This window comes from Sinohyriopsis cumingii, chromosome 1, assembly GCF_028554795.1.
Source record: "Sinohyriopsis cumingii isolate HCF-2022 chromosome 1, ASM2855479v2, whole genome shotgun sequence".
NCBI lineage: Eukaryota > Metazoa > Mollusca > Bivalvia > Unionida > Unionidae > Sinohyriopsis > Sinohyriopsis cumingii.
In genome coordinates this window covers 56,943,185-56,960,204 of record NC_142961.1, presented here as the reverse complement: position 1 = coordinate 56,960,204, position 17,020 = coordinate 56,943,185, and the positions used below count along the sequence as shown (strand labels likewise).

The 17,020-nt window shown below is 34.6% G+C and overlaps 1 protein-coding gene across 1 annotated transcript in view; it reads right to left on the bottom strand.

Moving 5' to 3' along the window:
* Window positions 1–16,430, bottom strand: part of LOC149806916 (zinc transporter 7-B-like) — a 56,225-nt gene extending 39,795 nt beyond the window's left edge. Inside the window, exons 1-4 of the mRNA XM_089959685.1 lie at window positions 16,263–16,430; window positions 8,682–8,783; window positions 6,301–6,414; window positions 576–663 (exon numbers count right to left, since the gene is read on the bottom strand). Of these exons, the coding sequence (XP_089815811.1) occupies window positions 576–663; window positions 6,301–6,414; window positions 8,682–8,783; window positions 16,263–16,339 (381 nt within the window). The 5' untranslated portion in view covers window positions 16,340–16,430. The remainder of the gene's footprint in view (window positions 1–575; window positions 664–6,300; window positions 6,415–8,681; window positions 8,784–16,262) is intronic.
* Between the last annotated feature and the right edge of the window lie 590 nt (window positions 16,431–17,020).

Here is a 17,020-nt window from a genome sequence, read left to right as displayed (position 1 = left end):
CCAGCCCTCCCAAAGATGAAAATTCTTCTTTTTTGTCTATATTAAACAGACAAATGGCAATAGCTCCTGCCCATTTCAAATGAAATGGATATATCACTTACACATTGAAAATGTTATCAAAATTATCAGCGTCTTTGATGGACTATCTTATGGTGTGAGATTATTAAAATAAAGCAAGCATATCAGAACATTTCAAATCATGACAAAAATGTTTTGACACTTTTTTTTCTGTCTCGTGTAGGCCAAGTAAATAGAAGACATTTAGAAAGACCTTTTCTCAGGTATGGCATATTCCTGCATGTGCCTACTGATAAGCAAGGGAGAAATTTTCTTGTCTATATAATTAAAATGAGTAATTTTCTTGTCCATATGATTAAAATGAGTAATTTCCTTGTACATATAATTAAAAGGAGTACTTTCCTTGTCCATATAATTAAAATGAGTAATATCCTTGTCCATATAATTAAAATATCTGCAGAATATTATGTTGTAGAATTCAGTGATGTTACATTTTTCAACAGTATCAAACAAACCACCATTTAATAAAACACCAGTACAATTATCTTAGCTCATACCTCTACAGCTTCTGAAAATATGAAGAATGCTATAAAGAGGAGAAATAATCCATTCACGAAACCTGCTAGAACTTCTGCTCTTACATATCTGAAAAGAGATAATATATGTAAGAATCAGATGTAAATTAAGCATATCAGACATTAATACTTAGTGATCTGTGTCATTAATAAGAAGCATAACTACTCAAGCATTAAAACTGTATCCAGCATAAGGGCATTTTTTAGATGTGTTCTGAAGCAAAAAGGCAGTTCATTTTTAATAGACTGAGCAGTGTTTCAATGCAATTTTACTTAGAAACATTACAACATATCTGACACCCTTTCCCATGCGATGTTATCAGCAAACTTCTTTTTGCCTAAATAATCACTCATTTCTTGGGTATACGAGAATTACACAGGAATAAAAAAAAGTTAAAAATCATTTATCTGGTAGCTTTTGTAATGGTGGCATTCACAGTGAACAAGAGATAAATCATACAAGACCAAGCTGCCAAACAACATTATAAATCAACAAACAACATACCTAATGGCATGTTCAAAGCGAAAACTCATGAAGAAACCTGCTCAAACCTATACCACAAAATTATGTTGATGATACCACTGATATGTATATTGAAAACTGTGAACCACAAATTTTAATATAGAAGTCACAATCAGAAATTAGTTCCAGATATACAAGACTCTCACTAACAGGAAATCTGCAGGTACTTACTGCTTAAGACATAATACAGCAACAGACACAATTGTTTCTCCTATTACAATAGACTCAATAACATGTCCTGCTACAATAGTCAGCAATCTGTCTTGTTACTTGTTTACTGAAAACAATGTCCAACTACTTTGCACATATAAAATAATCTATATTTTCATTCTATTTACTTCTACGCTATGTTAAAGAACAGCAAATGAAAACCATAATGTGATTTTAACTTTCCTCATACATATAATATTGGCTTTATTACATACATCTGTCCACTGTACAAAGTATTGAACTAATTAAAAGTTCTTTTAAGCACATTTAGGATCAACAATATTTCTGAAGCACAAACATGAATACTTGCAGTGAAAGTCTGCAGCACATATTTGTATTTATGGAAACAAGTAATATTTAATCTCTCTGAAATAATCTTGCTGTTAAACATCAAAAGTGGCACTGTTCAAATTAATTTAGAAAAACAATTTTGTTCTAGCAAAATATCTTTCTTTGATAATACTTATACAATCATAATACCTTAGGAGAACTACTACTACCTTACAAATCCAGCCCTCCCAGGTTAAAACTTTTTGGCTAAATAGCTAAAAGTTATCTCCCCACCTAAGTGACACTTAGAGTGAGCTCCCCTTGATAATAGGATTGGCACCAACATCGTGAATTCATCAGCAACCACTGGAGTGGAAGGCATGCTCTCCATATGGATGTACCTGTGGGGGGGGGAGGCTGGGAGGGTGTATATGTACTATGATTGGCTAAGTAGTATGCAAGATGAAAGATAACATAAAAACTTGTGAGGTACATTTGGACCTCCATCCCAAGGCATGTATAATTACAGTTAGCGAACAGTTTCACTCATGCAATGTTTGTGGCAACTGTCCTAACTATATGAGCTGATGTGTAAAGCAAATTCATTGATGTATGTTTAGTCTGACATGCGGAACAGATATCCCACAATATTCAGGATGAAAGTGTCCATGTTGTCCTTCACCTATTTGAAAGCAAATGAGTTGTGACCTCCCTCGATGCAACAGTTCAGTCTTTCTGAAATACTTCAAAGCTCACACTAGGTATTGTAGATGGCCCTGAAATGAAGTGTCCAAAGTAGACAGGAATTATTACCAATAACTGATTTGCAACAAATGGTAGCCTTTTCTTGGCAATGAAAGCATGGTTTTCATGAGTAATACTAATCCATCTTGTCGGAACTGCAAGTAGATGAGTTCACCAGTAAGAAATGTATTCATTGATTTTGCTGCCTATCTCCAAAGCAGTGAGGTTATGTGAGAGGTTAAGCTCTTGAAAGCAGTTTAAATATTGCCTTGTTCAACCAGGTTAATACCCATGATAAACTCCACTTGGGCAAGGGCCAAGTGTCATTGGCCAGGTGAAATGCAAAATGAACAGAAGATATCTGATATCCTTTCTTCCATGATAACATAGTTTGCCAGTGATCATAAAATGGTAGGTTTAATTGTGATTGGTGCTGTTTCTCATCGAGAAGCCATAGGAAGTTAGCTATAACGGTATGGATGCCTACATTGGTATACTAGAACCATCTTGTGTCCTCCAATGAGAATATATTTCACTGCCTTCGTACACCTCTAAGGTGGATGGCCATCTCACTTGAGGGATTCTCCACCACTTGTTGTAAAAACCGCTTGTTCTTAAGGGTCTATTTGAATAAGATCCAGATGTGCTGGTTCAATAATTCTGCGTCTGGATGAATCACATGCCATCATGGTTACTTAACAAAGATGAACAAATATTTTGATTCCTGGTGATTCTGTTGCAAGACTGATGAGGATGATTCAATATTTCCATAAAAGTGGAGCAATCAGACACTGATTCTTTTGATTCCTGGATCAATTTCAGAACCTGAGGTGTTGGAGAAATGTATACATTTGGTCATTCCAATCTGCAGAAAGAGTATCACTTATCAAGGTGTTCTGGATCTGACACTAGCAGGGTTCATACTGAACTATGAATGATAAATTTAAAGACTTTTCCCAAACTTTCAAAGACCACAAACAGAGATTTCCAAGACCTGTTTTTGCTAACAGTGTGTATACAGGTTATATGAGAAAACAACGAATGCCAAATACTACAATACTGTTTATAATTAATTTCCTAAAATAGCATTATAATGATCTGGAAGATAGGTTAATATTTGTTATTTTTTCAGAAATATGTAACATATGTGTCAGATTTAATACAAAATAAATTGTTTTCTTAACAGACATCAGCACTGCTTTAAATGCATTATTATATTTGCTTTTTTTTCTCTTCAATCATTTTGGAAAGAGATGCCACCACTGTCATCTTTTCCTCAGCTCTTCTCCTAAGAGCATTTGACTCTGTGACAAGCACAGAGTCCTTTTAACTCTGCCTCTTCTGCTTTCTGTACAGAGGAAGCATGTAGGCTGGCAATGTCAGCTTCAAGATGCAGCTTTTTGGCTTTAAGTTCTTCCACTTCATCCAAGGCTAACTCCCATTTCTTTCCTTTTTGGTTTTTCTTCTCATCCTTCTCCTCTGCTTTCTTCTTATCCAGATAGGCAGGGTACTCATGTCTTGCAGAGGAGGCATATGTAATCATTTCATTGCTAATGACGATTTCCAAAGGTCCACCTGCTTTTCTCATTGTGTCAATGATTAGCCTTTGAGCTCTGAGGCTTTCTCTGCTGAGGTTCTCAACAGATACCTGTTTGTTGACAGAAAATCCTCTCTCCACTGTTGCCTGCCCATGTGACAACAACAACATTTTCTGGAGAACATTCCAAAGTTCAACATATTCCTTTCTTTTAGAAAGGACAGAATAAAATACTTCATCAAGACTGTCATCTGTTCTATTGAAGCATTTCAAGGGATGATTGTCCGATTGGATAACTTCATCCACGCTATTTAGACACAAATTACCATTTAAAAAATGGCTTCTGAAAAAGTGAAACAAACGGGGATGTATAGTCAGACTATAGATACACAAATCAATTTCGGCAATGTGATTTAAAAAAATTTTTTTTAATACCACTGGGGAAAAAGGTCAAGGGTTGGCAATGAGAAACGGGGTCATTCCGTCAACTGGAAACACATTTTTTCGTTCTTTTTTTTATTTGAATATATCAAATGACTTGACTTCCTATAGTTAAAGCTTCACAGCACATGTTATCTCCATTTTTTTTACTCGCAATTCAAGAACAAAAACTTTTGCTTAACTCTACTATAGTGTACGCATGCGCACTTTGAAACTGTTTATCTGTGAATTGAATTTATTACAATGGATGTTTCTATATTAAACCAAGGAACATTATTATGTAGAACAAAATTTTCGAAAATGATTTTTGTCCCTCAAACGTGTTAAATAAACCGACGGTATAAATTTAAACGGGCCCTCTTTTGCCATATCTCCCAAATCATCAAACTAAACAATATCTTATTTTATACCTGAAAAGTAATGAGTTACCATTATTTTGCCCAAAACTACCAATAGCTTATACTTCTGCATCTTTGTTCCACTAAATGAACAGTATGTAGTTACTAATTTGCAACTTACCTTTGGCATGACTTGTAGGACTCCTTCTCCCATTGAAGCCAAGTTGACCGTCTTTTAACACAATGTACAAAACGCCTTTCGTTTACATAATTTATCCTTTTGCAGCCATTCCTTGTATTTCTCTTGTTCAAGCCAGATATTGTTGAAAGAGCAAAGACCTGGCATTTTTAAACACTGAAGATGTAAATCGACTGAACAAATTTTGAATCCTCGAGCGTAATACTTTCGCGCACTTTCTACGTAGAGTGAATTAGTGTAATGAACATTTTGATTGGCCAAAGCTGATGGACTCGTCCAATCAAATTGAACGATTCGTCAAAAGAAAGAAGCCAGGAAAACCAGCTACATCCGAAGCTAACGACCTTAGGCAATTTTATTTGTGACTTCCTTTGATGAAGCGTGTATCTGTCTTGCTTTGATGAAGAGTGCATGTGTTATTGAAGTCGCCGCCGAGGCCAACTTTGGATGGCCAAACAAAGCCTCTTTTGTTATTGCGGCGGCAATGAAACTGAACGGGTCATCAAAAGAACGAAACCAGGATAACTAAATTACATCCGAATCTAACAACCTCGAATAATTTTATTTGTGATTCTGGAAAGAAATTACAAATATTTTGGTTTTTTTTTCAATTTTCAAAGACTTTTAAAGACCTCAGGGTAATATGCTCGATTTTCCCAAACTTTCAAGGCCTTGAAAACGCTACCTCATTTTTCCCAAACTCTCAAAGACCTTCAAAGACCGTACGAACCCTGACTAGTGAGACAAAGGATGGGATTCTGACATTCCACCCATTTGCCAATAGGTCCATCATAGGTTGATCCCATCGAGCATCTATATGAGTGAAAACTGAGGGCTGAAGATCCAAATCAAACATAGATGTGCCAATTATCTGGACTGTATGGCAATAACAATTTTTCCATAGTTTTTGCTTTCGTTCCGTAAGTCCATATTTTAAGGATCATTTTCATAAGACTTATGGCAAAATCATAATGATTGTCAAGTCTGCCTTCGGTCTTTAGACCTGTGGTTTGGGGCAACAACAAAAACCACAAGAATTGATCCTCCATAAACATTTCTGATATTACAGGATTAACTTTAACAAATAATAAGCCTTCTGCAGAATGCAGTGTCATACTAGAGTGTAAACTTTAAGCCCATAGTATTATCCCAAAGTTTAAACTGAATACTGTAATATATCAGAGTGTAAACTTTATCATATGTTTATTTAGAAATTAGACTTACATTTTGAATCTTTTGATAATTTAATGTTCAATCATTGAATCACAATTAGCTGAGCAGACTCAACATGTGTTAATATAGGCTTGCATTTTTCATGCAGGACATTCTAATGTTAATGTATGGAATTTTTTCTCCAAAAGACATTATATTTCACAAACAATTGGATTTCACTGACATGGTATTTTAGCCATAGTACAGCAAGCAGTAGGCAAAATTTTCCTTACCCATATGAGAAAGCTTCATTTGATCTCCATCTTGAAATGACAGAAGCAACCAGACCTGCAAGAAGGGCAGTGCAGTCGAAAAACATGTGGAATGAATCTGATATGAGACCAAGGCTGAAATATATAAAACAAATAAAGTATTATTAAATATAAAAAGAAGTCTACAAATATGGAGTACCAAAATGTGAAAGAAATTAATGGATTGATACAGTGATCTTCCTTTTTATGTGACCAACCATTCTGCAATGGCAAGGTGGTCACTAAATGAGAGGTGATACCTCATAAGGTGAGACAAAATGTTGGTAAAAATGTAAACGATCTCTTAAGATTGTAATGTAAATATTAAATAACTTTCACAAAAGCAGGAATATACTTGCTTATAACAGAAATATGGATCTCAATATTTCCATGCTTCTTCTAAAATAAACAGCCAATTATTATGAAGGGTTCATCAGCTAAATGTAACAGACCCAGATGTTCTTTAATGAAAATACTTATTATTTCAGTAGCAGCAATAATAAAAAAACATTTAGAATTCATTATGATACTAACTATACAAAACCTAATGGTATTTACCTGATAACATCTAAAACATGTGGCATACAAAATGTTGAACAAACCTGTCAGCAAGTATCAAAACACATAGATCTGATATTATTAACTTTATAGATTTATCTTTCTTCATCTTGTGTCATCACACACTTTAATGATGGTTTCCATAGTTTACTAGATTTTTCATTTAAGCCAATCTGACATTGTTCATTTTGGAAATGTAACATATGCTAAAAGACACATTCTGGATTTACCAGCTAGATACTATATATCCAAAAGGTCTAAATTTAAAAATTATAATTGAAACTCATTATTAAATTCATATTTTGTATTTTCTTATTTCCATAGTGCTTTATATACAATAAGAATTGCCTAGCATATTACATTGGAGCTGAACTTATATAATTTTATTAAATAATCACATAATACAGATAATAATATAAATACAAAAGTATTATGCAACTTTAAAAATGTATATTACATACTATAGTTACTTGTTGTTATTTATTTATTTTTCATATCATTATGCAATATTACATTGATATTATTCTATTATTTTAATTTTAACATAATAAGTAATGAAAACATTCAAAACTTTGTAAAATAATTATTCAAGGGGATAAAACTCAACATTCAGTAATAAAATGGATGTTATGGAAAAATGTATATACTGGACATAAACTTTTCAAAGTCAAAGATTTTATTTATAATCTTCATTAATTTGTAAATTTATAATATTTAATAAATAATAAATTATACGTTTAAAGAAAATAAAAAATTTCATCACTTTTTGCTTCATACATGTTCAATTGAGATATGTGTACCCTAATGACCATTTTAATGCACTTTTTTTGCCCCATGATATTTATACAGTCAAGAATGTAGCTTGAAAGCCTCTAAATAATTCAAGCTAAAACATCACCCCGTTCACATCATTTTTTGTTCATAACATTAACGACTTAGAAACCAAAAGTATCTAATGATGTAAAAAATAATCTGAATTAGTCTTCGATAAACTGAAACTGGTGACATATTTTACATGCTGCTGTTTTAATATTCATCTGAGAGGAAGACATATATAAATAAATTGGTAACTCTGCTCTGAAGTTCACTTCCGGCTGAATGCCATGTGGATATATTACATAAGCTTTTTGTTTTCTATCAGATTTGCTCTTACATGTTCACAAAGTAAATAGTTCTACAATATTTTAATGAAACATCAGGGCTGGATGAACTGAAATGCTCAACACCTGGGACATGCTTAAGTTCAATCATTCCATTATGGAACCTGAATATCAGTGTGGTTACCTTGATTGTTTAGATACCTTGCTGTAATCTTTATAGTAATTTCTCTCTGAAAGACAGTGCAGTAAAAGACACTAATATTTTTTTAAAATTCTTACTGTGAACTTCTTACACTAAAATTGGGAAAAATGTACAGCTTTTGGCATTGAGAATGGGGCATTTCCATAAAATCAATGATAATAAAAGAATGCAGTACATACAGATGTGCAGTCACAGAGAATAAAACATGCAGAATATAAAAGCATTATGAACTGAATATGACCTTCTTCTCTCAATTTTGTGCAGGCAAGTACTTTACAAACTTTAGCTTGTCATGGGTGTCTGGCAAGTGAATTTGCAATTCCCTAAAGAACAATAATAGTGAGATGTTTAAAGGTCTTCGTTAGTTTGGACTTTATTTCAATACATATTTCTTCTGCATGTAGTAAATATTCCCAACATTTACTTTTTTAGCATGTGATGTTATTGTGCTTACCTACATATTTGAGGCATTAATTTGTTAAAACTTTTATCTAGTACCACACCTGTTTGTCCATATTCCATACATCAGCTCAACAAAAGCAAAGGACAAGTTCAGCATCAAGAACATAAATATATTTCTGGATGCTTTCTCTGAAAAAATCAATCTGAAAGTAAAAACAGGAATCAAAATTACTTAATTGCAAAATTAAAATTCAATCAAACATATAAGCCACTGAATGACAATCCCAACATAAACTCTTCTTTTATTTTTCAAAGAACATTGTAAGTTATGAATTGAATATCCATAACAACATGCATAATTGTGCATATCCTTACTTTATTTTTGCTAAATTTGATGGGAATCAAAAGTTCAGCTTTATCCTTTACTGAACACTGGTCTTTCATAAAAAAAGCTGAAAAATGTTAAGGAGGGTTTGGGGGTCCTCCCTAAATGGGGTCTCAAGAGGCAGCACCCCCAATCCAGGGTCCAGGGGTCCAAAGGCCCCCATCCAAAAACACATTTTACACTCATAAAATACTGCTCCAGGTGCAACTTATGATCATTAATAAACCAAAATAATCATCTGATAAACTAATAAACTTACCAAAAATGTTCAACTTGACTTCAATAATTTCACAATATTTATAGTCACATGAATTTGTTCTCCAATAATATTGATGCTGAAGTTATTTCATGTGCATGTCAGTGTTCACATCGTAATTAAGTCACAATAATTTCTCAATTTTTGCAGCAAATATATTATACTTCTCTTTTCATAACAAATTGGTAAAATAAACACTCAAGTACATCAATTATAAACAAATAATCCCATATATTCACTTTTATTTTTTTTCCAATGGACACAACCTGTTGATATGCCAGTCAAGCTCTTTTGAGACTTTGGCAAAGATTTCTTTAGCTTTCCTTTTTGTCACCACTGACTTTTTTGGCTCAATGTGCAATCGTTTCTTTTCCTTCTCAATGAGAGCCTTTTTCCTTTCAAGCTGGTGCTTGTATTGGCGACATGCAGTGCGCATATTCTGATAGAGGGTTACATCTGTTCTCTCATGCAAAAAAATCTTTCTTCTTATAGTATTTAACTGCACTTTTTCCAGATGCCTTCTGAGCTTAAATTTTTTTGTATGCAGTTTCTTTTGTAGGTACTGTTCCACACTCTTCCAACCATGATTACAGTAGAACAGAGGTCATAAAATGCCAGTCCTCTAGAGTTCAGTTTTCTTATAAACTGACAAACTAAATTTCCATCAATTTTTCGCTCCAGCCATTCCCATTTCCATACTTTTTTTTAACCTTTATCTAAACTTTTCGTGACATGGTCTCTCTCAACAACTCGGGTCACCTTGTTTTGCAAGCATGCTTCTTCTTTCCATTGCTACCACTCTGGTGGCCTAGTGGTTAGAGCATCCTCCTTGGATGCGGGAGGTCGTGGGTTCAATCCCCAGGCGAGTCATACCAAAGACTTACAAAAATGGTATTTACAGCTTCCCAGCTTGGCGCTCAACATCACAAATTTAGTGCAAGGACTGGTCGGCCTGGTGTCAGGATAATGTGACTGGGTGGGACATCACGCTACATGTCTGCGACATGATGCCCCAGTGCTAGACAACACTAAAAACTGCCGCACTGCAGACATCATAGCGATATGACTGAAAAATTGTTAAAGCTAAGTTAAAAATCCAAATCACACACACATACACTTTCCATTGCCATCAGTTTCCATTACATGAAGATTCATTGGATGAATTTAAACCTTTGACCAATCAGAATACTCTTCACGAGAGTTGTGTGCTAACTAATATATGGAACAAATAACTTTCAAGGGTCATTGCGGAATGGGACTGGACAGACCATTGAAAAAAAAAATGATTAGAGATGATATAATAAATTGACTATATCAAGAAAAATCTGCAACAAGTCAGGAGAAAAGCAGAATTTCACTTTAAAATGGAGAAAAATCATGTCTGTGAACAGTAAAAGCAGACCTGAATTAAAATCAGGACCAGTACTTGTGACCATATATTTATAAAAACTTTACATAGGAATTGACATATCCACTGTCTTATGTTATTTACTTAATGTGAAAAATGTATGTTAGTCATACCATGAAACTCTTACCATTTTTCTATTTTCATCTTTCATGCTGATATTTAGTGTTAATTCACATTAAATATCACAATGGAAAAATGATAAATTTTCATAGCAGTGTATTCCTCATGGGATTTCTGCATCACTTTTGCTCTCTTTGAAGGAGTTGCAGATATCACGAATCAAAATGTTTTTTTTTTTTTTTCACAAGTCATAATTTTGGGTTTAAAAATCAGAATTGTGAGATTTCTAAACAAAAATCTGGGATGATCCAGAGTAAACAAGGATAAGTGGCAAGTCTGTAAAAAGTACACAACAAACTAATCTGATTCAGTATGGTAGGTGCACAAGGCTTTGATCTCTGAAGCTACTATACTTTCACCATTACACTATAATAACTTGGCCACAATGCCTTTAGATGGGCAAAGTGATTATTTTTTTTTTACTTGAGAAATCTTAGACTGATTAATCAATTATGCTATTTTGTATTGCTAATCAGAGCAATTTCAATAAGAATTGCTTACCACCAGTTAAAAAGGAAACTACAGTATATCAAATCTCCAGCTACAAAATTACCCCTTGCAAATGTCTACACAGCTACCACTTGCATAAGTGTTCTTATCTTCATGAACTAGATTTAATTTCCATGTTTCTCTCTAAACAACCCAAAATTTACTGTTTAAAATGTCTGAAAACTGATATATTGAAACATGGGACCACATCATTTACTTAAATAAAATTCCTCACAATAGTCTGTTTCCAATTTACATAGTTAATGTTGGCAAAGGTGTATAAGGGATACTGCACTATATTTAGTTTTATGTTCTTTTCCTGTCAGCAGTTCTAAGTAGAATCAAGTTGTAGTTGTTGTAGGGTTTAACGCTATTTTCAGCACATGATAGGCTATATATGGTGGCCAGTATTAGTGGTGGAGGAAGAACCCGGGAAAACCCCCAGAAAGAACCACTGACCCACGAGAAGCTACTGGCAAGCTTTCTCACATACCCACATTGGCTGAATCCAAGACTCGAACCCATGCAGACAGAGGTGAGATGGCAGTGATCCGTAACAGAGAGCGCTTTATACCACTCGGCCATTCAGGGCCCCTAAGTACAATCAAGTAGTGTCAACAGTTATAGACATCTATTTCAAGCAAGAGCAATAGTAGCCACAGAATTCTTAAGTCATGTGGAACCAGTGCAAATGTTTTTTGAATGAAAGCAGGGATGGTCTTGGCTTTTAAAAAGCTGTCGCCAAAAAAATCACCAACCTCAATATTTTGTCGCCAATTTTCAAAAAGTGTCGCCAGAACAAGTAGAGTACATTTTTGAAGTGTTAATTTAGTCTATTAATGTAACAGGCAATGAAAATTACAAAAGATGGGTTAGTTAATGCTCTAATTACAATAAGCATTAGCAAAATGTTACAAAGTGTTATATGAAGATCCGTCGAGATTTTAGGGCTGCCAACTTGTTGAATGCAGTTTCAAAGTCTAATTTTTCACATCTGTACATGCTGATTCTCATTAAATTCTCGAGAGATGAGATGCAGAGTTTATTTCTGATGTCAGTTTTTATGAGGTTCATCTTACTGAATCCACGTTCACAGTCTACAGTGCTGACAGGTGACACCAGTAGTCTCTCGGCAGCCCCCCCCCCTTATGGCTAGCTTCACAAAGCTTGAAGTGAATTGCTTCCTAAATCCCAAGAACGATCACTGAATGCTGTATAAATTTTCTCGACAAGCAAACTAGGATCTCCATTCCCACGAATGAAACTTACATGAGTCAACACCTGGTAATATTGGACCGTATATATAAGCATAAATTCACACCCAATTTAGGGATTCTTCCACTCCTGTATTTTGAGAAATAAATAATTATTATTAATGATGCAAAACTGTTTTTTTTGTTGCTATTTCTTGTTGCGGAGTTTAAGTCTCTACAGCCATAACACGGATTGATGGCAAAAGGAAAAGATCAATGAGTAAAAAGCTACACTGGCGACAGACATAATTGTGATTGAGATTTTTTCCATTTGCTTTGTATTTATACGCAATAGTCGGTACTTCAAAGGTTATCAGTTTTCTATGAAGGTTCAGCAAAACTTTTGTATTGGTATATGTAAAAAAAAAAAAAAAAACAACAACAGAAGGATTAGCCATTCAATTAATTGTATCTGTTCTATTCGCGTCTTCAGAAGTCGGTCAGTTGTAGGTATAGTTCGGTAGCATGACTGACTGTATTGCAGCATACAGTACTCAGCCCAGATGTCAGCATAAGCAGATTATGATGTAACAATGCACTCTAAAGATGGGGTTGTCAATATGAACAAAGGATCGTTTGTGTAACAGATTGATTCCAATGCATTGCTTAGTCAAGTTTGTGGCTTCCTTTCATTCTCCCTTTTAATTTATCGAGTCAAAATCCATGATTGTATGTACAAATTAAATAACCAAAAAGTCTGTCGCCAAAAAAATCGCCAGATGGGATATTTTTGTTGCCGATAAGGAAAAAAAATCGCAATTTGCGACATTGGCGAAGCCCAGGATGATCCCTGTGAAAGGAATGTCTACTCACATTAAGCTTTTAAGTATGAAATCAAGACACTATCACCACCATGGGGTGAAATGACTCTTGCATGTTACTTCAGGTTCATTAATTTTGGCTATATAACAAAAATCAATGATATTACATTGTGCAGCACTAGGATAAATATGCCTCCACCCCACCCACCCCAAAAATATTGCTACTGATAGGCTGTTTCAAGTCTGATATCAGTTATTTATAAAATTTATAAAACATCAAAATTACTACAGATCTGAACCATGATAGAGTCATTTGAATCGCATTACAAATTAACAGACAATCAAGTCACATAATCAAAATGACCATCTGGACTCAGCAAATTTGCATCCATTTGGTTCTCTGATACTGACTGGACAGCTGATTATCAACAGATGTATCCCAGTAATTCAAAATGGCAACACAGGTTTGTGTTATTAGACATGGATTTACAAGTTGTGGTGTGGGTGTGTACTGTACAAATTTGCTAAAAGACCCTTACAACTGATAACAACTCAAGAACCAGAAATATGACTGTCCACAAATGGTCAATCTGTGCAATAATGTACTCCAGGCAAATCTGTTTCAGAACATTTCATTGTATTATTATTAAATGAAATCAGACCTAACTGCAGCCACCAATATCAATACAAGTTTGGGAGCTGATTTTTCAGACTAACTGTGTGGATGCATGTAGATATATTTACTTCTTTAAAGAAAACTGTTTGCTGGAAACACGTATCACCAAAAACATGAAATGGCAGCCAAATGATGTTGAAATCAATGACTCTTCATTGCACATTGACTGACTTTGTAGTATGACTAAAGCAATTATAGTTCATTCTGCTTAGCATAACAAATGATATCCACATCGGCAGCTCAGTGAATTTTCACTTATTTTTAAATGCAGCAATAATTACTGAATCTATTATGCACAATTGATTCCAATGCAACTTGTATCAACATACAGGCATTATACTTAGAAATTTTAATGAAAATTATACAGATTATGTTTGTCTACCATATAGGGCATGCAATGGCTAATATAACTGCTCAGTCCTGTATAAATTATGGACCTTTCAATAACTCCGGGACCAACATAGCAGATTACATGTGCACAAACCACTTTTTCCAGCATGTATTTTATGAGTTGTGTTGCTCTATTTCTTCACACAAATGGTGTTAAAATTATTTGTGTGCAAAACCAACTCTGTGTGTGTGTGTGATTTGGATTTTTCACGTAGCTTTAACAATTTTTTAGTTATATCGCTACGATGTCTGCAGTGTGACAGTTTATAGTGATGTCTAGCACTGGGGCATCATGCCACAGACATGTAGCATGATGTCCCACCCAGTAACATTATCCTGACACCAGGCCAACCAGTCCTAACACTAATCTCTTAATGCTAAACGCCAAGCGAGGCAGCTGTTGGTACCATTTTTGTAAGTCTTTGGTAAGACTCGACCGGGGATCGAACCCAAGACCTCCTGCATCCGAGGCAGATGCTCTAACCACTAGGCCACTGGAGCAGTCACAAAACCAACTGTAATATCCTTCATAATGCTGAACTGAATGAACTAATGTCTATACAAGGGAGTCAAAGTGAGCTGCCAACAATGCAAGATATTCTCTGAAGTTATGCTCCAGGTCTCTCTGCCAAATGTGCCAAGCAGAGTTAAGGAATGTAGTGAAAGGGGGGGGGGTTTAGTATGACATCAAACCATCTGTCCCCCATCATAACTACATGGGTTGACAGCTTATGCTTTAGATTTACAGTGCGTATGTCAGTTTATCCCCATACCTCCTTTCCTCTTCCTACAATGTAAGATGTATTACATGGCATTTTTGTTTTTGGTGTTATGTCTTATTGCCTAAATAATGGCTTATGTAGCATGTTCCCAAGTCAACTGATAGGAGAATAAAAGATAAGATTTTCAGGAATATCTCACACTTGGCAGTCCATATCGATACTATTCAACAAATTTAAATCTAATTGATCATTCTTACTTTGCTCTCTTTATCCTGATGGAATCAAAATCTGGCAGCAGCAAATGAATGCATTTTCATATTCTGTTCAGCTGGTTGGAATGCAACTGAAGCAGACAATGCCAAAATCGGAATAGGTCAACGAATGTTTCTTTTATGAAATGAATACAGATATACTAATATGTAAGAGAACTGTTTAGATAGCCTTCTTTTGCTCAAGATATATATCATACCTTTCACCAATTTCGGCATTTCTGGCTTCCATCACATTCCATTCAATTGAAATGTAAGTCGATAGAACTTGAAAACACATCCATCTGCTTGTGTGAGAATTTAATTTATTCGAAAAAAGACATCAGACTAAGTAAAGTCTGTCTAAATCAACATGACTTATTTGTGGAAAAGCTTCAACAGGTGCTGCCAAGTGTGAGATATTCTTGAAAATTGTAATACTCGGTTAAAAGGATGAAAAGAATCTTGAATGAATGAAGCTATTTAAACACTTCAATATTAATCTTGTTTTATTCGTTTCATTAAAAAAATACTTCAACTTAATCCGAATTCGTCATTCTCTGCTTTGATTGCATTCCAGGCAACTAAAATGTAGGCCAACCAAACTTGAAAGGGTCCATTTGCTTGTGCAAGAATTAGAATTTATCAGAAAAAAAAAGACATCATGACAAGTAAAGTCTGACTAAAACATGACTTTAATTTCATGAAAAGCATCAACACTGGCTGCCAAATATGTGAACATTCATGAAACTTTGACTTCTCATTATGATGTTAATCGAGATCAAAACAGGTTAAACATAGGTGTTATTTAAACAGTAAGACCTCGACCCCAAAACATAAATATCAAGATCGATGTCTGACACTACACGACTATAAAACATAAGCAACATGTGATACGTCTTACACTGTGTGACTAAACCCCCCTCCCCCCAGCCATTCCCAAGAACAGTACAATGCCGATTTGTTAAAAGTACCGCATCCATCCTGCTAATTTCTCTTTAATTCTCCATCCTCCTCGATATTCCTTGTCGTGAACGTGCAAAGGAAGCATTATAGTGAGTAAATACTGTTACGTCAGTGTACAACTGCTTGTCCATATGTCCACGACACAGCTGAGATTCAATCGGAGCCCTTCCAGTACTTTTCGGACTGGTTGTTTTCTTTGAACTATTATTTTCTTGAGCAAAAGAGACCAATGGTGCAAACAATCAGTCTATGTAGAGGTGTCGAAACACCGGTAATAGATTCTTATTTTTATAAATTGTATTTATATTAAACAAACGAAAAATATTAGTCAGAAATGACATTTTTATTGCAAATTCAAAAGACTACGGATTTCACTGATCATGAATCGTGACTTTTTGTACTTATTATTAGAACCGTTTGGTTTCGAATAACAATTGTATAGAAAGCCAATATACCAAATTGTACCAAAACACGGTGCAGTTACCCCTTTCTCAACCCCACCCCTAAAAATGTTCTTTTATATATACCGTGTCGATCAGTTCTTCGCAAGGTGTCATTCTGTGCAACGATATGTCAGTTCTGTCAAACATTGTATCACACACTGTTTTGGGGAGAAAATCTAATTTATATTAAGAAAGAAATATCGTCCTTTAATTAAGGAAAGTGATATTTATAAAGTGTACATATATATCCCATATTTCTATTTTAAATGCATATGAAAATGTGAGTTCTAAATGTCAACATAAAGACCTACTACATGGCCTTC